This window comes from Macaca thibetana, chromosome 9, assembly GCF_024542745.1.
Source record: "Macaca thibetana thibetana isolate TM-01 chromosome 9, ASM2454274v1, whole genome shotgun sequence".
Taxonomy (NCBI): Eukaryota; Metazoa; Chordata; class Mammalia; order Primates; family Cercopithecidae; genus Macaca; species Macaca thibetana.
Window position 1 is genome coordinate 53,915,902 of NC_065586.1, and position 22,942 is coordinate 53,938,843.

The 22,942-nt window shown below is 44.2% G+C and overlaps 2 protein-coding genes across 2 annotated transcripts; both read left to right on the plus strand.

The window, feature by feature from the left end:
- Positions 1–5,701, plus strand: LOC126962247 (pulmonary surfactant-associated protein A-like). The gene is made up of 3 exons (XM_050803123.1): positions 1–14; positions 2,030–2,280; positions 4,537–5,701. The coding sequence occupies exons 1-3, from the start codon at positions 1–3 to the stop codon at positions 4,911–4,913; spliced, it is 642 nt and encodes a 213-aa protein (XP_050659080.1). The 3' UTR covers positions 4,914–5,701.
- Positions 5,702–14,787: 9,086 nt separating this feature from the next.
- Positions 14,788–22,584, plus strand: LOC126962249 (mannose-binding protein A-like). The gene is made up of 4 exons (XM_050803124.1): positions 14,788–14,815; positions 19,399–19,509; positions 20,819–20,902; positions 22,220–22,584. Exons 1-4 carry the CDS (start codon positions 14,788–14,790, stop codon positions 22,582–22,584), a joined length of 588 nt encoding a protein of 195 aa, XP_050659081.1.
- Positions 22,585–22,942: the final 358 nt, after the last annotated feature.

The following is a 22,942-nucleotide window of genomic DNA, read 5'->3' on the forward strand; positions in this document are numbered from 1 at the left end:
ATGATGAAATCAAGGTAAGCAGCATATCCATCACCTCAAAAACTTATCATTGTTTTGTGTTGATAACATTCAAAATCCTCTCAGGTATACAATAATTTTTTGGTTGGCTATGGTCACCCTACAGTGCTAAAGAAGGCTACAACTCATTTCTCCTATCTAGCTGTAATGTTGTACCCATTGCCCCACCTTTCCCATTTCTCATTCCCCTTAATCTTCCCAGCCTCTAATATATTCTGTTCTACTGTTTGCTTACTGTTCTATGTTTACTTCTATGATATTAGCTAAGTTTTCTTAGCATCCACAAATGAGTGAGAACATGCTGTGTTTAATTTTCTTTTCCTGGCTGTATTTCACTTAACATAATGGTTCATCCGTGTTGCCATGAATGGCAGAATTTTAATCTTTCCTATGAATGAACTGTATTCCATTGTGTTTAGTTACTACATTTTTAAAAAATCCATTCATTCACTGATAGACTCTTAGGTTGATTCTATATCTTGGCTATTATGAATAGCTCTGCAATAAACACAGGAGGGCAGATACCTCTTTAACATACTGGATTCCTTTTCTTTGAATACCCAGTAGTGGGGTTGCTAGATCATATGATAGTCCTAGTTTTAGGTTTTCGAGAAAGCTTCATTTTGTTCTCCACAATGGCTGTAGTACTTTCCATTTCCACCAAAAGTGTGTAAGAGTTCCCTTTTCTCTGCACCTGCACCAGTATTTATTCTTTTTTGTCTTGTTGATAAAAGCCAGTCTACCTGGGGTGAGATAATTTATTTTTGTTTCATTTGCATTTATCTTAGGAATAGTGATATTGAGTGTTGTTTATATATTTGGCCATTTGTACGTCTTCTTTTGAGAAGTGTCTGTTCAGATCATTTGTCTATTTTTAAATTGGATTATTTGAATGTTTTGCTGTTGAATTGTTTGAGTTCCTTGTATATTCAGGTTATTAATCCCTTATTGGATGAATAGCTTGTGAATATTTCTCCCACTGTGCAGGTCATCTCTTCACTCAGTTGATTGTTTTCTTTTCTGTGCAGAAGTTTTTTAGTTTGATACAACCGTATTGGTTTACTCTCGGTTTTTGTTCCCAGTGCTTTTGAGGTCTCTCCATAAAATCCTCATCCAGACCAATGTCCTGAAGCGCTTCTCCTATGCTTTTTCCTACTAGTTTCATACTTTGGGTCTTACGTTTAAGGCTTTAATCCATTTTGTGTTGATTTTTTAACGTGTAAGAGATAGGGGCCTAGTTTCATTCTTCTGCATATGAATATTCAGTTTTCCCAGCACCACTTATTGAATATTTATTGTCCTTTCCCTCAATGTATGTTTTTGGTGCCATTGTTAAAAATCAGTTGGCTATAAACATGTGAATTTATTTCTGTGTTCTCTACTCTGTTGCATTGGTCTATGCATCTGTTTATATGAGTACCATGCTGTTTCGGGTATCATACATTTGTAGTACATTATGAAGTCAGGTAATGTGATGTCTTCAACTTTTCATTTTTTGCTCAGGATTACCTTGACTACTTGCTGTCTTTTTATAGTTCCATACAAACTTTATGATTGTTTTTTTCTTTTTTTAAAATAAACATGGGGTCTCGCTATATTGGCCAGGTTGGTCTTGAATTCTTGGCTTCAAGCAATCCTTCTGCCTCAGCCTCCCAAGTGCTAGTGAGAGGTGACAGCATGCCAGCAGCCCTCACTCTCGGCACCTCCTCGGCCTCGGGTCCGCTCTGGCCACGCTTAAGGAGCCCTTCAGCCCGCCGCTACGCTGTGGGAGCCCCTCTCTTGGCTGGGAGAGGCCAGAGCTGGCTCCCTCTGCTTGCCGGGAGGTGTGGAGGGAGAGGCGTGGGCAGGAACCAGGGCTGCCCTGGGCTCCCGGGGGCCAGCGCGAGTTCCGGGTGGGTGTGGGCTGGGCAGGCCCCCCACTCTGAGCAGCTAGCCAGCACCCAGGGGCCCGGGTCAGTGAGGGACTTAACATCCTAGCTGGCAGCTGCAGAGGTTGCACTGGGTCCCCCAGTGGTGCCGGCCAGCCGGGGCTGCGCTGGAATTCTCGCCCGACCTCAGCTGCCTCCCCACTGGGCAGGGTTCGGGACCTGCAGCCTGCCATGTCCGAGCCTCCCCGCCCCGCTGTGGGCTCCTGCAGGCCCGAGCCTCCAGGACAAGCACCGCCCCCTGCACCGAGGCACCCAGTCCCCATCAACCGCCCAAGGGCTGAGGAGTGCCGGTGCACAGTGTGGGGCTTGCGGGCAGCTCCGCCTGTAGCCCCTTGTGGGATCCACTAGGTGAAGCCAGCTAGGCTCCTGAGTCTGGTAGGGGCTTGGAGAACCTTTATGTCTAGCTAAGGGATTGTAAACACAGCAATCAGCACCCTGTGTCTAGCTCAAGGTTTGTAAATACACCAATCAGTACTCTGTATCTAGTGCAAGGTTTGTAAATACACCAATCAGTACTCTGTATCTAGCTAACCTAGTGGGGACTGGGACAACTTTTCTGTTTAGCACTCTGTGTCCAGCTAAAGGATTGTAAAAGCACCAATTAGCACTCTGTGTGCGGCTCAGGGATTGTAAATGCACCAGTCAGCACTCTGCCAAAACAGACCAATCAGCTCTCTGTAAAATGGACCAATCAGCAGGATGTGGGTGGGGCCAGATAAGGGACTACAAGCAGGCTGCCTGAGCCCCCAGCGGCAATTCAGGCTCCCTTCCACACTGTGGAAGCTTTGTTGTTTAGCTCTTCACAATAAATCTTGCTGCTGCTCACTCTTTGGGTTCGTGGGGCCTTTATGAACTGTAACAGTCACTGCAAAGGTCTGCAGCCTCACTCCTGAGGCCAGCGAGACTGCGAACCCACCTGAAGGAACCAACAACTCCAGACACTGCCTTTAAGAGCTGTAACACTCACCTCCGAGATCTGCAGCTTCACTCCTGAAGTCAGTGAGACCACGAAGCCACCAGAAGGAAGAAACTCTGGGCACATCTGAACATCTGAAGGAACAAACTCCGGACACACCATCTTTAAAAGCTGTAACACTCACCGTGAGAGTTCATGGCTTCATTCTTGAAGTCAGCGAGATCAAGAACCCACCAATTCCGGACACAATGCCACTGCACTCCATCCTTGGTGACAGAGCAAGATCTTGTCTCAAACAAACAAACAAAAAATTCCCCAACTTTTCATTTTGTTGGTATTTTGTGCTGCTTTTTTAGTCTACTTTTTGCTTATTTCCATATTTTTTATTTTTTATTTTTTTTGAGACAGAGTATCACTCTGTTGCCCAGACTAGAGTACAGTGGTGCGATCTTGGCTCACAGTAACCTCTGCTTACTGCGTTCAAGCAATTCTCCTGCCTCAGCCTCCCGAGTAGCTGGGATTACAGGCGTCACCACCACGCCCAGCTAATTTTTTTGTATTTTTAGTAGCTATGGGGTTTCAACATGGTCAGACTGGTCTCAAACTCCTGACATCAGATGATCCACTCACCTCTGCCTCCCAAAGTGCTGGGATTACAGGTGTGAGCAACTGCACCCAGCTTCTACTCCAAATTTAAAAATTTCTCTCTTTCTACTAATTTGGAGTTTGGCTTTTTTCTTGCTTTTCTAGTTTCTTAAGATGAATTTTAGGTTCTTATCTGAAATCTTTCTACTTTTCTGATGTAGGCATGTAATGTTATAAATTTCCCTCTTAACTACTGCTTTTGTTGTCTACCATAGGTTTTGGTATGTTGTGTTTCTATTTTCATTTGTTTCGAGAAATTTTAAAATTTCCTTCCTACGCCATTGGGGTCAGAAAAGGTTCTTGATATCATTTTAATATTTTTATTCATTGATACTTACTTTGCAGCCTAAAACGGTGTATCCTGGAGAATGTTCCATGTGCTGATAAGAAGAATGTATTCTGTAGTTGTCAGATGAAATGTTCTGCAAATGTCTATTAGGTGCATTTGGTCTGCAACACAGTTTAAGCCAACTTTTTTTTTGTTGATGTTCTGTCTAAATGATCTAACAATGCAGACAGTAAACTGTTGAAGTCCCCAATTATTATTGTATTGGAGTCTGTCTCTCCTTTTACATCTAATAATATTTGCTTTTATCTTGGTGTTATGGCGTTGGGTACATATATATTTACGATTTTCATATCCTTTTGATGCAGAGAAGTGTGTGGACATTCAGGTCTTCAGAAAGGAATGATGATTCCTGATATTTCGGAATGGCCCAGAGGCGACAGAAGTGTACACAATCCACTCCTAATGGCTTAGGAAAGCAAGGTCTTTGCCTATTCTTGCTTTCTATTGAATCCCAGAAAATTGCACCATTTCTGGCAATAAGTAATTGTTAAATAGATGAATGAGTACATGGATGAGAGCCTAGAAGAGAATTTAGAAAATTGCAATTGGAAGAGGAAGAGAAGACACAGAGAGGCAGAGATGGAGAGGCTGGGAAAAGTCCGGTGGCAGAGAGCGCAGGTGAGAGAGGTGGCTTAGAGACAAAACAGTCAATGGCCTGACCCGGACTCCTCTGCTCCCAGCCCTTAGTCTACAGGGGTCCATACTGGCAGTAGGAGAGAAGGTCTTCTCCACCAATGGACAGTCCATCACTTTTGATGCCTTTCGGGAGGCATGCCCCAAAGCAGGCGGCCACATTGTTGTCGTGAGGAGTCCAGAGGAAAACGAGGCCGTTGCAAGCTTCGTGAAGAAGTACAACATGTATGCCTACGTGGGCCTGACTGAAGGTCCAAGCCCTGGAGACTTCCGCTACTCAGATGGAACCCCTGTAAACTACACCAACTGGTACCCAGGGGAGCCCGCGGGTCAGGGAACAGAGCAGTGTGTGGAGATGTACACAGACGGGCGGTGGAATGACAGGAACTGCCTGTACAACCGACTGACCATCTGTGAGTTCTGAGAGGCATTTATGCCACGGGACAGGGAGGATCCTGTCTGGCCTTCGGTTTCCATCCCCAGTATCCGCTTGGTCTGTGAGATGCTGGAACTCCCGTTCAATAGAATTCACTTGTGGCTATTAGGGCTGACGGCATCCTTAACCACTTCATTCCCCTGATGGGCCCTGACTCTTCCCCCAAATCACTGGCCAGCCTTGACACTCCCCTTGCAAACCCTCCCAGCACTGCACCCCAGGCAGCCACTCCTAGCCTTGGCCTTCGGCATGAGATGGAGCCCTCCTTATTCCCCATCTGGTCCAGTTCCTTCACTTACAGATGGCAGCAGTGAGGTCGTGGGGTAGAAGGACCCTCTGAAGTCACACAGAGTGCCTGCCTCCTGGTGCCCTAGCTCTCCCTCTGCAGCCCACTGCGTGCGCAGTGCCATCAGGATGAGCAGTCCTGGCCAAGCATAATGACAGAGAGAGGCAAACTTCAAAGAAGCCCTGACTGTGCAGAGGTAAGGCCGCAGTGGAGATTCTCTGGCACTCTGAGGTCTCTGTGGCAGGCCTGGTCAGGTTCTCCAGGTGGTCAGAGGGCCCAGTGGTGCCCCAGCACGGCGGTGTCCAAGCCAACCCTGTGACTGACATGTACAATTCATTCATTTGAGTCTTTGGATGCCAACTCAGGCCTCTGACCTGAAGACAGCCGGCCTAGGCCTCTAGGGAAGAGCCCCCCAGTGCAGACGTGATCCAAGTAACTTTCTGCTGATGAACGACTCTGCACCCCACTTCAGACTAAGTAGGCATTCACACCACCCTGTCCCCCCACACCACCGGCTCCACTTTCCCCTTCCATTAATCCGTTCACCCAGATAATCATTAAAATTAACGTGGGTCAGGTCTTAGGATGTGTCATGGGGTAGGCAAGGTAACTGGTGACTCTTGGGGATTTTTTTCCTTGAGCTTATGTCTTCATCTATAAAATGGGGATGAAATACTTGTTGCCGTCACAATTATTACCATACCCCCAGCTAGCAAAATTACTACCAGAGCTGTTACTACACACAGAGGCTATTGACCGAGCACATATCATGCGCCACACACCTTGACAAGCAATTCTAATATGGCTTATTACATATTATTCAATCTTCACACAATGACATGGGACCAGTATTGTTTTCTCCATTTTTTTATAAGGACACTGAAGCTTGGAGGAGTGAAATGTTTTGAGTATTATTCTAGAGAGCAAGTGGCAGAGGCTGGATCCAAACCTATCTTCCTGGATCTGAAGTTCATGCTCCCAGCCACCCCACCCCTGAGCTGAACAAAGATGATTTAAGTGTATGTAATAAATCGTGAATGTGTTTATATGTGTTTCCTCTGCTCTGGTTCCAAGAAATATCACATTTCTGTATTTTTGTAAATCAAATGAACTCTGGCTCTGAGCCCCCACTTGCCTGAATATTGGAAAATTCAATCTCAAGATGTGCTTTCTTTGTTTGATGGGAGGGGCCACCTGCTCTCCTCCCTGAGATGGTGCAGGGGGATGGGGAGTTACAGACACCATTTGGAAGAACACATGGGCATCATGAATCCACATGGTCCATTTGTGGGTGGGGATACCATGCCTTCTGTCCTCCATGCAGCCACCTGAATGATTTCTGCAGCCCAGCAGTGATGGTGGCACTCAGGGCTCAGTCCCAGGCCTCAGTGATTCATCCTAATCTCAGGTCTGCATGGAATGGGACCACACTCCCATACCCCAGGGCTGCGCAGGAATGAGACCATGTCCATACTTGCTTGAGGAGGCAGCCACACGTGTGTCCCACCTCCCACTTCTCTCCCGTAACACGCTCCCAGAAAGGCTCCCACTTCTCCACCCCAATACCTGTGAACACTCTTCTTCGGCATTTATTGCTTTTCTTGGGTGCAAGGAAGTTCTGAATCTACACTCAGAAAACCAATGAGTATGAGGGGAACAATTTCTCAGTCTTTTATGAATGAAGCATTTTAATCTGATCACCATTCCGCATGCACTTAGGATGCAGCACACAAATTATTGAGTCCTCCTCCAAATTATTTTAAAAAGAAGGAGAAGGATATACAGATATTCCTTGACTTATGATGGGGTTATATCATGATAAATACATTGCAAGATGAAAATGTCATAAGTTGGGAATGCATTTAATACACGTAACCTACCAAAAATCATAGCTTGACTTAAACTACCTTAAACATGCCCAGAACACTACATTAGCCTGTAGTTGGGCAAAATCATCTAATACATGGTCTATTTTATAATAAGGTATTGACTATCTCGTGGACTTTTACTGTACTGGAAGTGAATGAAGGATTTTATGTGTACTCAAAGTATGGCTTCTACTGAATTCACATCACTTTTGAACCATTGTAAAGTTGATAAATTGTAAGTTAAACCATCAAAAATCCAGGACCATGTGTATTCCCAATTTTATAGATGAATACTTCAAGCCTCTGAAAATTGATATCTTTTTGTTTCTTATTGGGATTATTTTTACTTTCTTTATGCTTTTATTTGCTATTGTTACTATTTTTATAAGATTTTAAATTAATTATTGCTGATTTGTTAAAAAAAAAACTCTTAATTTCTGTTGATCTTATACCCAACCATCTTTTGGATTCTCATTTTCCCACTAATACTTCTAATAGAACTGATTCTGTTATATATATATATTTTTATTATACTTTAAGTTCTAGGGTACATGTGCATAACATGCAGGTTTGTTACATGGTTATACATGTGCCATGTTGGTTTGCTGCATCCCTCAACTTTTCATTTACATTAGATATTTCTCCTAATGCTATCCCTCCACCTGGCCCCCACCCCCAAACCGGACCCAGCGTGTGATGTTCCCTACCCTGTGTCCATGTGTTCTCATTGTTCAACCCCCACCTATGAGTGAGAACATGCGGTGTTTGGTTTTCTGTCCTTGTGATAGTTTGCTTAGAATGATGGTTTCCAGCTTTATCCATGTCCCTGCAAAGGAAATGAACTCATTCTTTTTTATGGCCACATAGTATTCCATAGTGCATATGTGCCACATTTTCTTAATCCATTCTATCATTGATTGACATTTGGGTTGGTTCCAAGTCTTTGCTATTGTGAATAGTGCCGCAATAAACATATGTGTGTACATGTCTTTGTAGTAGCATGATTTATAATCCTTTGGGTGTACACCCAGTAATGGGATTGCTAGGTCAAATGGTATTTCTAGTTCTAGATCCTTGAGGAATCGCCACACTGTCTTCCACAATGTTTGAACTAATTTACACTTCCACTAACAGTGTAAAAGCGTTCCTGTTTCTCCACATCCTCTCCAGCATCTGTTGTTTCCTGACTTTTTAATGATCGCCATTCTAACTGGTGTGAGATGGTATCTCATTGTGGTTTGACTTGCATTTCTCTGATGACCAGTGATGATGAGCATTTTTTCATATGTCTGTTGGCTGCATAAATGTCTTCTTTTGAAAAGTGTCTGTTCATATCCTTTGCCCACTTTTTGATGGGGTTGTTTGATTTTTTTTTTTTCTTGTAAACTTGTTTAAGTTCTTTGTTGATTCTGGATACCAGCCCTTTGTCAGATGGGTAGATTGCAAAAATTTTCTCCCATTCTGTAGGTTGCCTGCTTGTTCTGATGATAGTTTCTCTTGCCATGCAGAAGCTTTTTAGTTTAATTAGATTCCATTTGTCTATTTTGGTTTTTGTTGCCATTGCTTTTGGTGTTTTAGTCATGAAGTCTTTGTCCATGCGTATGTCCTGAATGGTATTGCCTAGGATTTCTTCTAGGGTTGTTATAGTGTAAAGTCTTACATTAAGCCTTTAATCCATCTTGAGTTAATTTTTGTATACAGTGTAAGGAAGGGATCCAGTTTCAGCTTTCTACATATGGCTAGCCAGTTTTCCCAGCACCATTTATTAAATAGAGAATCCTTTCTCCATTGCTTGTTTTTGTCAGGTTTGTCAAAGATCAGATGGTTGTAGATGTGTGGTGTTTTTTCTGAGGTCGTTGTTCTGTTCCATTGGTCGATATCTCAGTTTTGTACCAATACCATGCTCTTTTGGTTACTGTAGCCTTGTAGTATAGTTTGAAGTCAGGTAGCCTGATGCCTCCAGCTTTGTTCTTTTTGCTTAGGATTGTCTTGGCAATGCAGGCTCTTTTTTGGTTCCATATGAACTTAAAGTAGTTTTTTCCAATTCTGTGAAGAAAGTCAGTGCTAGCTTGATGGGGATAGCATTGAATCTATAAATTACTTGGGGCAGTGTGGCCATTTTCATGATATTAATTCTTCCTATCCATGAGCATGGAATGTTCTTCCATTTGTTTGTGTCCTTTTTATTTCATTGAGCCGTGGTTTGTAGTTCTCCTTGAAGAGGTCCTTCACATCCCTTGTAAATTGGATTCCTAGGTATTTTATTCTCTTTGTAGTAATTGTGAATGGGAATTCACTCATGATTTGGCTCTCTGTTTGTCTATTATGGATGTATAGGAATGCTTGTGATTTCTGCACATTGATTTTGTATCCTGAGATTTTGCTGAAGTTGCTTATCAACTTAGGGAGATTATGGGCTGAGATGATGGGGTTTTCTAAATATGCAATCATGTCATCTGCAAACAATGACAATTTGACTTTCTTTTTTCCTAATTGAATATCTTTTATTTCTTCCTCTTGCCTGATTGCCCTAGCCAGAACTTCCAACACTATGTTGAATGGGAGTGGTGAGAGAAGGCATGCTTGTCTTGTGCCAGTTTTCAAAGGGAATGCTTCCAGTTTTTGCCCATTCAGTATGATATTGCCTGTGAGTTTGTTATAAATAGCTCTTATTATTTTGAGATAAATTCCATCTATACCTCGATTAATGAGAGTTTTTAGCATGAAGGGCTGTTGAATTTTCTTGAAGGCTTTTTCTGAATCTATTGCGATAATCATATAATTTTTGTCATTGGTTTTGTTTATGTGATGGATTATGTTTATTGATTTGCGTATGTTGCACCAGCCTTGCATCCCAGGGATGAAGTCCACTTAATCATGATGGATAAGCTTTTTGATGTGCTGCTGGATTCGGTTTGCCAGCATTTTATGGATGATTTCACATCAATGTTCATCGAGGATTTTCACGTCAATGTTCATCAGGATATTGGCCCAAAATTCTCTTTTTTTGTGTGTGTCTCTACCAGGCTTTGGTATCAGGATGATGCTAACCTCATAAAATGAGTTAGGGAGGATTCCCTTTTTCTATTGATAGAAATAGTTTCAGAAGCAGTGGTACCGGCTCCTCTTTGTAGAATTCTCCTCCTCTGGTAGAATTCGGCTGTGAATCTGTCTGGCCCTGGACTTTTTTTGGTTGGTAGGCTATTAATTATTGCCTCAATTTCAGAGCCTGTTATTGGTCTATTCAGAGATTCAACTTCTTCCTGGTTTAGTCTTGGGAGTGTGTATGTGTCCAGGAATTTATCCATTTCTTCTAGATTTTCTAGTTTATTTGCATAGAGGTGTTTACAGTATTCTCTAATGGTAGTTTGTATTTCTGTGGGACCGGTGGTGATATCCCTTTTATCATTTTTTATTGCATCTATTTGATTCTTCTCTCCTTTCTTCTTTAATAGTCTTGCTAGTGGTCTACCTATTTTGTTGATCTTTTCAAAAACCAGCTCCTGGATTCGTTGATTTTTTGAAGGGTTTATTTTGTGTCTCTATCACCTTCAGTTCTGCTCTGATCTTAGTTATTTCTTGCCTTCTGCTAGCTTTTAAATTTGTTTGCTTTTGCTTCTCTGGTTCTTTTAATTGTGATGTTAGGGTGTCAATTTTAGATCTTTTCTGCTTTCTCTTGTGGGCATTTAGTGCTATAAATTTCCCTCCACACACTGCTTTAAATGTGTCCCAGAGATTGTGGTTTATTGCGTCTTTGTTCTCACTAGTTTCAAAGAACATCTTTATTTCTGCCTTCATTTCGTTATTTACCCAGTAGTCATTCATTAGCAAGTTGTTCAGTTTTTCATGTAGTTGTGTGGTTTTGAGTGAGTTTATTAATCCTGAATTCTAATTTGATTGCATTGTGGTCTGAGAGACAGTTTGTTGTGATTTCTGTTCTTTTACATCTGCTGAGGAGTGTTTTACTATCATTTATGTGATCAATTTTAGAATATGTATGATGTGGTGCTGAGAAGAATGTACATTCTAATGATTTGGGGTGTAGAGTTGTGTAGATGTCTATTAGGTCTGCTTGGTCCAGAGCTGAGTTCAAATCCTGGACATCCTTGTTAACCTTCTGTCTTGTTGATTTGTCTGATATTGACAGTGGGGTGTTTAAGTCTCCCATTATTAGTGTGTGGGAGTGTAAGTCTCTTTGTAGGTCTTTAAGGAATTGCTTTATAAATCTGTATGCTCCTGTATTTGGTGCATATATATTTAGTACAGTATATCTTCTTGGTGAATTGATTCCTTTACCATTATGTAGTGGCCTTCTTTGTCTCTTTTGATTGTTATTGGTTTAAAGTCTGTTTTATCAGAGACTAGGATTACAATCCCTGTTTTTTTGTTTTCCTTTCTATTTGCTTGGTAGATCTTCCTCCATCTTTTTATTTTGAGCCTATGTGTGTCTTTGCACATGAAATGGGTCTCCTGAATACAGCACACTGATGAGTTTTGACTTTTTATCCATTTTGCCAGTCTGTGTCTTTTAATTTGGGCATTTAGCACATTTACATTTAAGGTTAATATTGTTATGTTTGAATTTGATCCTGTCATTATGATGTTAGCTGGTTATTTTGCCCATTAATTGACGCAGTTTCTTCATAGCATCAATGGTCTTTACCATTTGGCATGTTTTTGCAGTGGCTGGTACCAGTTGTTCTTTTCCATGTTTAGTGCTTCCTTCAGAAGCTCTTATAAGGCAGGCCTGGTGGTGACAAAATCTCTCAGTATTTGCTTGTCTGTAAAGGATTTTATTTCTCCTTCACTTATGAAGCTTAGTTTGACTGCATATGAGATTCTGGGTTGAAAATTCTTTTCTTTAAGAATGTAGAATGTTTGCCCCTACTCTATTCTGGCTTGTAGGGTTTCTGCTGAGCGATCCGCTATTAGTCTGATGGGCTTCATTTTGTGGGTAACCCAACCTTTCTCTCTGGCTGCCCTTAACATTTTTTCCTTCATTTCAACCTTGGTGAATCTGACAATTATGTGTCTTGGGGTTGCTCTTCTTGAGGAGTATCTTTGTGGTGTTCTCTGTATTTCCTGAATTTGAATATTGGCCTGCCTTGTTAGGTTAGGGAAGTTCTCTCAGATAATATCCTGAAGAGTGTTTTCTAACTTGGCTCCATTCTTCTTGTCACTTTCCAGTGCACTAATCAAACGTATATTTGGTCTTTTCACATAGTCCCATATTTCTTGGAGGCTTTGTTCATTTCTTTTCACTCTTTTTTTCTCTAATTTTGTCTTCTCATTTTATTTCATTAATTTGATCTTCAATCACTGATATCCTTTCTTTGACTTGATCAAATCGGCTATTGAAACTTGTGCATGTGTCAGAAGTTCTTGTGCCATGGTTTTCAGCTCCATCAGGTCATTTTAGGTCTTCTGTACACTATTTATTCTAGTTAGCCAGTTAGCCATTTATCTAACCTTTTTTCAAGGTTTTTAGCTTCCTTGCAATGGGTTAGAACATGCTCCTTTAGCTCGGACAAATTTGTTATTACCAACCTTCTGAAGCCTACTTCTGTCAACTCATTAAATTCATTCTCCATCCAGTTTTGTTCCCTTGCTGGTGAGGAGCTGTGATCCTTTGAAGGAGAAGAGGCACTCTTTTTTTGGAATTTTCAGCTTTTCTACTCTGGTTTCTCCCCATCTTTGTGGTTTTATCTATCTTTGATCTTTGATGTGACCTACAGATGGGGTTTTGGTGTGGATGTCCTTTTTGTTGATGTTGATGCTATTCCTTTCTGTTTGTTAGTTTTCCTTCTAACAGGCAGACCCCTCAGCTGCAGGTCTGTTGGAGTTTGCCAGAGGTTCACTCCAGACCCTGTTTGCCTGGGTATCACCGGAGGAGGCTACAGAACAGCAAGTATTGCTACCTGATCCTTCCTCTGGAAGCTTCATCTCAGAGGGGCACCCGCCTGTTTGAGGTGTCTGTTGGCCCCTACTGGGAGGTGTTTCCCAGCCAGGCTACATGGGGGTCAGGGACCCACTTGAGGAGGCAGTCTGTCTGTTCTTGGAGCTCAAACACCATGCTGAGAAAACCACTGCTCTCTTCAGAGCTGTCAGACAGGGACATTTAGGTCTGCAGAAGCTGCCTGTTGCCTTTTGTTCTGCTATGCCCTGCCCCAAGAGGTGGAATCTATAGAGGCAGTAGGCCTTGATGAGCTGCAGTGGGATCTGCCCAGTCTGTGCTTCCAGGCCTCTTTCTTTACACTGTGAGCTACTCAAGCCTCAGTAACGGCAGACACCCCTCCCCCAATCCAGCTGCAGCATCGCCGGTCCATCTCAGACTGCTGCACTAGCAGTGAGCAAGGCTCTGTGGGCATGGGACCTGCCAACCCAGGTATGGGAGGGTATCTCCTGGTCTGCCGATTGCTAAGACAGTGGGAATAGTGCAGTATTTGGTCAGGAGTGTACCGTTTCTCCAGATGCAGTCTGTCACGGCTTCCCTTGGCTAGGAAAGGGAAACCCCCCAACCCCTTGTGCTTCATGGGTGAGGCGATGCCCTGTCCTGCTTCAGCTTGCCCTCTGTGGGCTGTACCCACAGTCCAACCAGTCCTAGTGAAATGAACCCGTTACCTCAGTTGGAAATGCAGAAGTCACCTGTCTTCTGCATTGATCTTGCTGGGAGCTGCAGACTGGAGCTGTTCCTATTCGGCCATCTTCGATTCTGTTATATTTCATAAATACTGTTTGTATTTACAAGTGATGGAAATTTTTCCTGTTCCTATATGACATTTATATTTTAATGTCTCAATTCTTATCTTTATATAGGGGACAGAAACCTCTATAGCTTTTGAAGAGACACAATGAAAATGGACTCTTTGTGTATAATGTGAAGTTGGCCCTGATTATGTAACAGGAACACTTCCAATATGTCACCATTGAAAACGTTGCCGTTTTAAGTGTCTAGTAAATACTTTGTGTCAAGGTAAAAATGTTTCCTCTTTTTTTCTAGTTAGCTAAGATTGTTTTCATTATGAAAGTGTGCTGCACTTTATCAGATGAATTTTCAGCATTTTCTTTAGTCTGTTAACATCAAGGCAAGAGTGTCAAGCAAGTAGTACTGGCATCCAGAGGATGCCACTGAGCATAAGAGGCTCTAAGTTCTTCATTATTTAAGTTTGAAGAAATGCCCCAGGAACTCCACCATAGGCCCTGCAAGGAGTGGGCTGTTCAGCAGAAGTAGTTTAATAAGCCCCATTTCCTTGTCAGTAAAAGGAGGCCTGGAGAGAATTGAAGGTTGCTGACCCACCTTGGGTGACATTTGTGCTCTCACAGTGGAAATCATCCCTTCCTGTCCTCTACTTTTGGGGTATAGGAAGCGACTGTCTTAAGCCCCTCCTAATCTTTGTGAGTAGTGATGCTCAGGTTACCTCACCATCTCTGATTAAGTCATGAAGGCAGGGATGGGTAATCATTTCCTCTTGTAAAATTCTGACATTTGGAACCAGCAGATGGACTGATTTTATGGAGCATGGGGAGAAGAAGAGGAAGGACAAAGCTGTGAGCAGGAGTGTTTTGGGGCAATGTGGATTGCAACACCGTGGATTGAGTTTCCTAGGGGGCTATGTGAATGCCAGTATCACAGAAGCTGCCTGGGGTTCACACCCTACTCATGAGCAAGTTGCTTCCTGAAACTCAGGGACCCCAGCAACAAGACATTATGGACTTAAATGTGTACTGGTGCAAAGGTGAGGGTAAGGGACATGCAGCTAGAGGCAATCATAGAGTCTCTTTCCTGAAGAACCAGCTGCTGAAAGGAACTGTCATTTGTAATTAGTCACACAACCAGTCAGTGTGGGCTGAGAGGCAGTAGTGTACCTGCTGACATGTGGTTCCTCCTGTGAGCAGGTATTGCCCACCATTGGCACCAACAGCATTCTCTCTACCCTCTGCACATGCAAAGAAATAAGACAGTAGGCCACTGCCCAACCTTTCACTTCAAGTAGCAACAGCTTCAAGCTGAGCTACCACTCTATGGCCTGAGTGGTGGAAATGACAAAACTGGAGGACAATGTCATTTGTTTGGACTGTGTTTGAAATCAACCCTAGAAAGTTTGCATTACAGGAGTCTGGGAAACAATGTATGAAGAATTTTCAGACCATGTATTAGTTTTGGGAACAGGCTTCAAGCTTCAAGATTGCATGGATCTGAATTAGGCTCTTAATAAAACCTGCTCTTTATTAAACTAGTGATTTGCATTGATTTACTTTTTGATGTTGAGCCATCCTTGCATTCCTTGGATATACCTACTCGGTCTGATGCTATATATGCTCATCACACATCCTATAGGGTAGGCACTATACTAGTTAAACTTATTAACCCTATTTTATAGGTGCTATTATTTTCCCCTATTTACAAATAAGAATGTCAAGGGATATAGAGGTTACAGTGATTTTCCAAATATTATGCAGCTAGTTCATGGGCTAATGAATGTAGGAAGTCAGATTCCAGAGACTGCTATTAACCATGAATACAGGGCTGAACTCTAATAGTTATTTTTTAAACTATATTTTTGCCTCTCTGCTTATAAATTAGATTTTCTAAAAGTTTCCTTCTTTTGTTCAATCCTTATCCATTCTGAATTATATGTTCAGCTAATCATCTCAGCTAAGTAGTTTTTTAGATATAAACCATTTCTGTACGAGAGTAGTCTCTTCTCTGAAGATTTTATACAACTCACCTTAAAACCATTTTGTTGATGGAGGGATGGTTGTTAATTTTTGACTTCCATTTCTGTATTTTATGATTAGTCATATATCAATTACTCTGATATATCAGTCATTCTTGGGCCAACTTAAATAATTCTAAACTTTCTTATAATATTACATATTTTACCTAATTTTCCAATGTGTTGCTATAAAATTAACTGTACATAGTGTGATTTTATAATGTCAGGACCATCTGTCCTAGTATAATAATCCCTTTTCTTCCTGATTTGTTCATTGTTGTTTGTTTGCTTGTTTGTTTGAGATGGAGTCTCCCTTTGTAGTCCAGGCTGGAGTGCAGTGGCACGTACTCAGCTCACTGCAACCTCTGCCTCCTGGATTCAAGCGATTCACCTGCCTCAGCCTCCCAAGTAGCTGAGATTACAGGCATGCACCACCACGTCCAATTAATTTTTGTATTTTTAGTAGAGATGGGGTTTTACCATGTTTGTCAGGCTGGTCTTGAACTCCTGACCTCAGGTGATCCACCTGCCTCGGCCTCCCAAAGTGCTGGGATTACAGGTGTGAGCCACTGCTCCTGGGCTGGTTTGTTAATTCTTTATACCTTTTCTATCAATCATTGATATTGTATCAGTCAGCTAACACAACAGTAAATTTCCCTCTCAAGGGCTTACAACAGTAAACGGTTTATTTCCTGCTCTGGATCTTCCAGTTTGTTGAGCTTTGGCTGATTTCAGCTGAGTGGGCTTGGACTCAGCAGCAGTCGGCTGAACAGACTTTCAGGTGAGTTCATGACTGTTCCATATCACTTTCCAGGGATGCATACTTCCCATGATTGGGAAAGAAACACAAAGGCCATAGCAAACCTGTAAGCACTCGTTAAGCTGCTGCTCCCTTCGTCTCAGCTCAGGGTCACATGGCCACACCAAACAGCAAAGGGGCTGGAGTGTTTACTCCTCACACTCTAGTGGGAGCCTTTGTGAAGTCCTATGGCAAAGGGCCTGAGATATAATTTTACAACAAGGAGGAAACAACTCAAAACTACTACAGCCATATTTGCTAAGTTTATATCTCTGACAAAGAACCAGTATTTTATTTTATTAGCACTATAGTTATTTTTAATTCAAGTTTATTAATTTAATTATATAATTTTCATTTATTCCTTCATTATACCCTCTTTTGAAGTGCATATTAATTTATCTGTCATGTAGGGTCCACACTCCTTGGAGGACTATTTCTGAGGCTTGTCATTTCTATCAGCTCTCACTCTGCTTATCCCCTACTGTATTTGATAATTGTCCCATCATGAACTCAAATCTGCCTGGCCTCCACCTGAGACACCACTGAGGTGCCTGGGCTGTGGTATCTCCACTGCATTTAAGTCTCCACAGTGCGGGAGATCATGCCACGCTGAGACACTGGAAACACAATTTTTCATCTTGGCATAAATAGCAAAATTCAGTAATAGTCGTAAGAACAGCATAAATTCACTTCCGAGTCTATGAGAAGACAGACCTATGGGTACACATCCTTGGGGGAGAAACTCGTCCCCTCCAGAATCCAGGTTTTCTCAGGTTCCTTTGCTCCTAGGTGTATTTACCTTCTGCTTACCCTCTCCCCACTCAAAACCACCCTTTCTCTAAGTCTGTAGCACAGTTAGGATCCTGACTCAATGCAAATCTGTCAGTTTCACATTCCCACCTTCCTGGGAGGTCTGCCTATTTGCTAAACGAATCGAAAGTCCTTTGTCCTCTGGGCCTATGGGCCCCTCAGCATTGTGTCAATGGCATCAGGAGACACAGCCTTGAGAGGGATCTTATTTACCATTGAAGCACCTCTTGATGCCTGGAAGGCCCCCTGAATGGGAACCAGAGGGCCACTGGACAGGGCCTGATGACATGAGTACACAAGGATGAGGACCCTTGAGAAGCCAAAACTCCCATCACAAGGCAGAGTCACAGGGAAGTGACCCACCCCACTCACCACCTGGGAAAAACAAACCTCTCAAGCTGTTTGGTGACATGAAGTGTTTCAAAGAATGGGTGTGAGTTTGGAGGAAAGCAAGCATTAAAGCTCACATCCGGGATCTAGGCAGCTTGACTAGGCTCTGGTGACAAGAACTGGACACTTCTGGAAACTCAGGCCTGGACGAGCACTGATGATCTGGTGTCTGCTCGAGGTCTCTACCTCTCTCCTCTCCCTCGCACCCAATCCTCCTGTGTGCCCAGCCCTGGTTTGCACCCTGGGGACAGAGATGTGAACTGAGAATAGAAAAGTGAGGTCACTGGTAAAGGGGGCACAGATGGTAGCTCCAGCCAGAGAGAAGAGGGCTGATTTGAGGACACGCTGCTGGAGGATTCATTTGTTCCATAAATGTTTATTGAGTATCGACTCTGTTTCCAGGCACTCTTCTTGGTGGAGAAACAACAGCTGGGGAACAAGACCCCTGTTCTCATGAGCTTCTCATTCTACAGGAGTGGGGTGGGTGATCAATCGATATGCAACCAAATAAACAAAACAGTCCCACGTGGAAGCTATAATTGGCAGAAAATTAGAACAGAGAATTACAACTGAGTGACTACTTAAAATTACAGGGTTAGCAAAGACCTTTCTCCTGAGATAATATTTAAGCTGAAAGCTGAGTGACAACAAATAAGCAGGCAGAGATGCAGGGAAATGTCCAGGCAGAGGGAGCAGCAGGTGCCAATGCCCACATTCAGCTGTGGATTGAAGTCATCTGCAAATACCCCTTCTCCTTGTGCCTGGCCTGGTGAGATGTCCAAACAAGACATTTGACAAAGGTTCTAAATGAGAAGAGATGAAGGATGTGACTCAGTGCTGGGGGTTTTTAGTCTCTCCACCCTGGCCCTGCAATGAACAAAACACAAATGGAAGTAGTCAATTGTACGCATGCATGTGTGTGTGTTCGTGTGTGTGTGTGTGTGTGTGTGCATGTGTTTGTCTGGTGGAAGATCTATGCATGCTTTTTCTGGAAATAAATATTTGCAGAAAGCTACCCTGAGAACCTGTGACTCTGGAGGCTCAGAGGTGCTTAGCTGTGGAGACAAATGCCTGGGAGGGAGAAGTGCAGGATGGGGTGAGGGCACTAATGTAAAGAGCTGCCTAGCACTGTGCTGGAGACCCAATGGCATCCCAGGCAGAGATGGGTGAGATGGACCCAATGGGGAAAAGGGACATCCAGGTCCGACCTGTGTCTTTCTGAATCTCCACCTCCAGCAGGCATCTCTTCCACATGAGGGTGCCAGCACAGACTTGGGGAGGCTCCCATTTCATCAGGACCCATGCTACACTCAGAACAATCCCTGTAAAATGCCATTGTCTCCAAAACAAAGCTGCTTGCTGACTCTCCGGGATCCCATATTTCCACACAGGAATTAGGGATGTGTGGTTGTCCCTACAGAGGGGTGTCCCGTCTGGTTAGGGAGCTGGCCTTGGTGCAGGCCCTCCTCTGGGATGCAGGAGTCGGGGGTCTTTTTTCTTTGGGTCACCATTAGCTCGCTGGCTGTTCCAGGGGTGAACATGAATGGAGTATTGAGATTTTTGGGAAAAAAATGAGTGACAGCCACTGGGTCACTTTGTCAAGGGTTCAGAGGTTTGCAGGGCCTTCCTGGGAAGTTGGGGCTCCCAGGAAACACAGGGGCTCCTGGAATTCCAGGACCAAGGGGACAAAAAGGAGATCGTTGGGACAATTCAGGTAAGGGGCGTACCTCAGCAGGGTGGCCTGAGGGTCCCAGGTCCTGGGGAGCTGTAGGGCCGCTGGAAGGTACCGTTCTCTTGCTTCTCCTGTTGCCTCATGGGAATCATGGGAAGATGCTCAATTCTGCCTCCTGGCCCAGCACTGCCAGCCCTCTCAGCTTTACTTGGGGCCTGAGGGGACTCCCATAGGTGCCCAGATGCAGACGTTCAAGCCATGTAGGGCCATTCCCTTGTCAGGCCCCTTAGCAGATGGGCCCTGGCTTTTCTTCAGTGGAAACAGTCCAGTGTGCACCTCCGGGGTGCCAGGGAGGAAATAGGCCCTTTAGGGGTTGGGTTTATGTCCATTGTCACAAGAGTGGCATGAAAACGTTCTGCCTCTTAGTACTCCTGGGTGACGGGGAACATCACAGCAACTTAGTTCAGAGAAAAATAGAGCAAACTCAGTAAGAACAAAAGAACAATGACAACCTACTTTTTCATATTTGCCTACCAGCCTGTCAAAACAATAAACGTATTAAACAGTGTATCTGGAATGAGAAATGAAAATGAATGACGAAGAAAAGTTTTCAGGCCAGACGCAGTGGCTCACACCTGTAATCCCAACACTTTGGGAGGCCGAGGCGGGTAGATCATGAGGTCAGGAGATTGAGACCACCCTGGCTAACATGGTGAAACCCCGTCTCTACTGAAAATACAAAAAATTAGGCCAGGCGTGGTGGCTCACGCCTGTAATCCCAACACTCTGGGAGGCCAAGGCGGGCGGATCACGAGGTCAGAAGATTGAGACCATCCTGACTAACATGGTGAAACCCCGTCTCTACTAAAAATACAAAAAATTAGCTGGGCGTAGTGGCGGGCGCCTGTAGTCCCAGCTACTCGGGAGGCTGAGGCAGGAGAATGGCGTGAACCCGAGAGGCGGAGGTTGCATTGAGCCGAGATTGAGCCACTGCACTCCAGCCTGGGTGACAGAGCAGGACTCCGCCTCAAAAAAAAAAAAAAAAGAGAAAAAAAATTTTTCAGAAAGTATAGTAAATGAGTTGAGTATTTGCTTATGAATTCTTACAATATGACAATATGCAAGCTGTATGTGGAGACAGGAGTCCAGGCCTGAAGTTCTGGGTTGTGAAGGGATGCAGAGGTATAGCTGGGAAGCAGGAATGTAGTCATTTTCCCCCTTTTATTTCTTTTGCTTTCTTATTTTTCTGGAATAAGCGTTCTTCTTAGTAAGCCACTTTGTTTTTTTCAAAATGCTCCACTCTCCAACTTAAGGTCTTCTCCATAAATACCTTCTCCCTGTTGCTTTGCAGTTGCTGAGGCTAAGCTGGCCAACTTAGAGAGACAGCTACAGAGCCTGAGATCAGAACTGGACCACATGAGGAAGCGTGAGCTTTCTCTCTGCCCATAAGGTGTTCTTGGCTCTCACTCTTTTCTTCAGTGCACTCTAGGTTTGGAGGAGGTGGGAGGGGAACTAACTCATGAACACTTGTCCTACACCAGGGCCTGTGCTGGGTGGCATTTTCCCATAAGATGGTTTCATTCAATCCTCTCAGCAACCTCAGCTGTGGTTGTTGAACTTGCTTTATTGACAGGTGAGGAAACCGAGGTGCAGGAAGTGTTGGTGACTCATTTCAGGTCACACAGCTGGCAAGTGGCAGGGGAGGGTTTGGATGGAGGTCTGTCCTCTCCAAAGTCTGTGCTCCTTCCTTGTTATCTACTGTGCTCTGATGTCTGTCCCTGCCTCTTCCTTATCCTGGTGCCCAAGCCTGCAGTGGGGCCCAAGACTGTCTCCTCATGTGCACCTGTGCCAAGGCAGGTTTTAGCAGATGCTTTTTCAAGGTGGGATATCCCAGGGGAGTCTGGGCTGTCTGCAGGGGTCTGGACGCCCCTTCCTAGGCTCTACAGCTGAGGTCTGCTTCCTGACCAGGCTCTGGACTGAGCTACTGGACATAGGGTGATTTTTTCAGAGGTCTGACTTCCCAGAGAACTCAGACTACTTGCCTACTGTCCTGGGCTGGGCTCCAAATCCAGCCAGCCTCACTCACCCTTTGTGATCTTCCTATCTTTCTTCCTTCCTTCCTTCCTTCCTTCCTTCCTTCCTTCCTTCCTTCCTTCCTTCCTTCCTTCCTTCCTTCCTTCCTTCCTTTCCTCCCTCCCTCCCTCCCTCCCTCCCTCCCTCCCTCCCTCCTTCCTTCCTTCCTTCCTTCCTTCCTTCCTTCCTTCCTTCCTTCCTTCCTTCCTTCCTTCCTTCCTTCCTTCCTTCCTTCCTTCCTTCCTTCCTTCCTTCCTTCCTTCCTTCTCTTTCTTTCTTCCTTTCTTTCCGTTCGTTCGTTCGTTCGTTCGTTCGTGTTTTTTTTTGAGACGGAGTCTCTCTCTGTCGCCCAGGCTGGAGTGCAGTGGCCGGATCTCAGTTCACTGCGAGCTCCGCCTCCCGGGTTTACGCCATTTTCCTGCCTCAGCCTCCCGAGTAGCTGGGACTACAGGCGCCAGCCACCTCGCCCGGCTAGTTTTTTTGCATTTTTTAGTAGAGACGGGGTTTCACCAAGTTAGCCAGGATGGTCTCAATCTCCTGACCTCGTGATCCGCCCATCTCGGCCTCCCAAAGTGCTGAGATTACAGGCTTGAGCTGCCGCGCTCGGCCCTCTTTCTCTCTTTCTCTCTTTCTCTCTTTCTCTCTTTCTCTCTTTCCCTCTCCCTCTCCCTCTCCCTCCTTCCTTCCTGGAAAATGTCTGGGAAGAAGCTCTTTGTGACCAACGGTGAGGGGATGCCTTTCTCCAAAGTGAAGAATCTATGTGCTGGGCTCCAGGTCACAGTGGCTGCCCACAAGAATGCCGAGGAGAATAAGGCCATCCAGGATGTGACCAAAGACAGTGCTTTTCTGGGCATCACAGATGAGGCCACCAAAGGCCAGTTCATGTACGTGATGGGCGGGAGACTGACCTACAGCAATTGGAAGAAGGATGAGTCACACGACCATGGCTCAGGGGAGGACTGTGTGATTCTCCTGAAGGACAGGCTCTGGAATGACATCTCGTGCATTTCCTGCTTCCTGGCCATCTGTGAGTTTCCCACCTGAAGAGGCACGTTCCTCAGCCTCCTCCTTGGCTCCCAGCTGAAATCTCTGCTGTCCCTCCAAATTAATATGTTGAAATCCTAACTCTCAAGGTGACAGTATTAGGAGATGGGGATTTGGGGAGGTAATTAGGCCGTGAGAGCAGAGGTTAATGATTGGGATTAGTGTCCTTAGTGCCCCAGAAGAGACTTCAGAGTTCTAGTTAGCCCCCTTACACCCTATGAGGACAGCCAGAAGGTGCCACCTATGAACCAGAGCAGACCCTCACAAGACATCACATCTGTTGGTATTTTGCTCTTGGACTTTCCAGCCTCCAGATCTGTAAGAAATACATATCTGTTGTTTATAAGCCCTTTAGTTT

What these genes read in the sequence shown, in the direction of transcription:
- LOC126962247 (XM_050803123.1), top strand. An exon ending in AGCTCCGCCTGTAGCCCCTT is followed by an intron (nt 2,281 to 4,536) that starts GTGGGATCCACT and finishes CTCTGCTCCCAG; the next exon opens with CCCTTAGTCTACAGGGGTCC.
- LOC126962249 (XM_050803124.1), top strand. Translation starts at nt 14,788, where the DNA reads ATGGACTTAAATGTGTACTGGTGCAAAG. An exon ending in AAATGTGTACTGGTGCAAAG is followed by an intron (nt 14,816 to 19,398) that starts GTGAGGGTAAGG and finishes CACTTTGTCAAG; the next exon opens with GGTTCAGAGGTTTGCAGGGC. An exon ending in CATGAGGAAGCGTGAGCTTT is followed by an intron (nt 20,903 to 22,219) that starts CTCTCTGCCCAT and finishes CCCTCTCCCTCC; the next exon opens with TTCCTTCCTGGAAAATGTCT.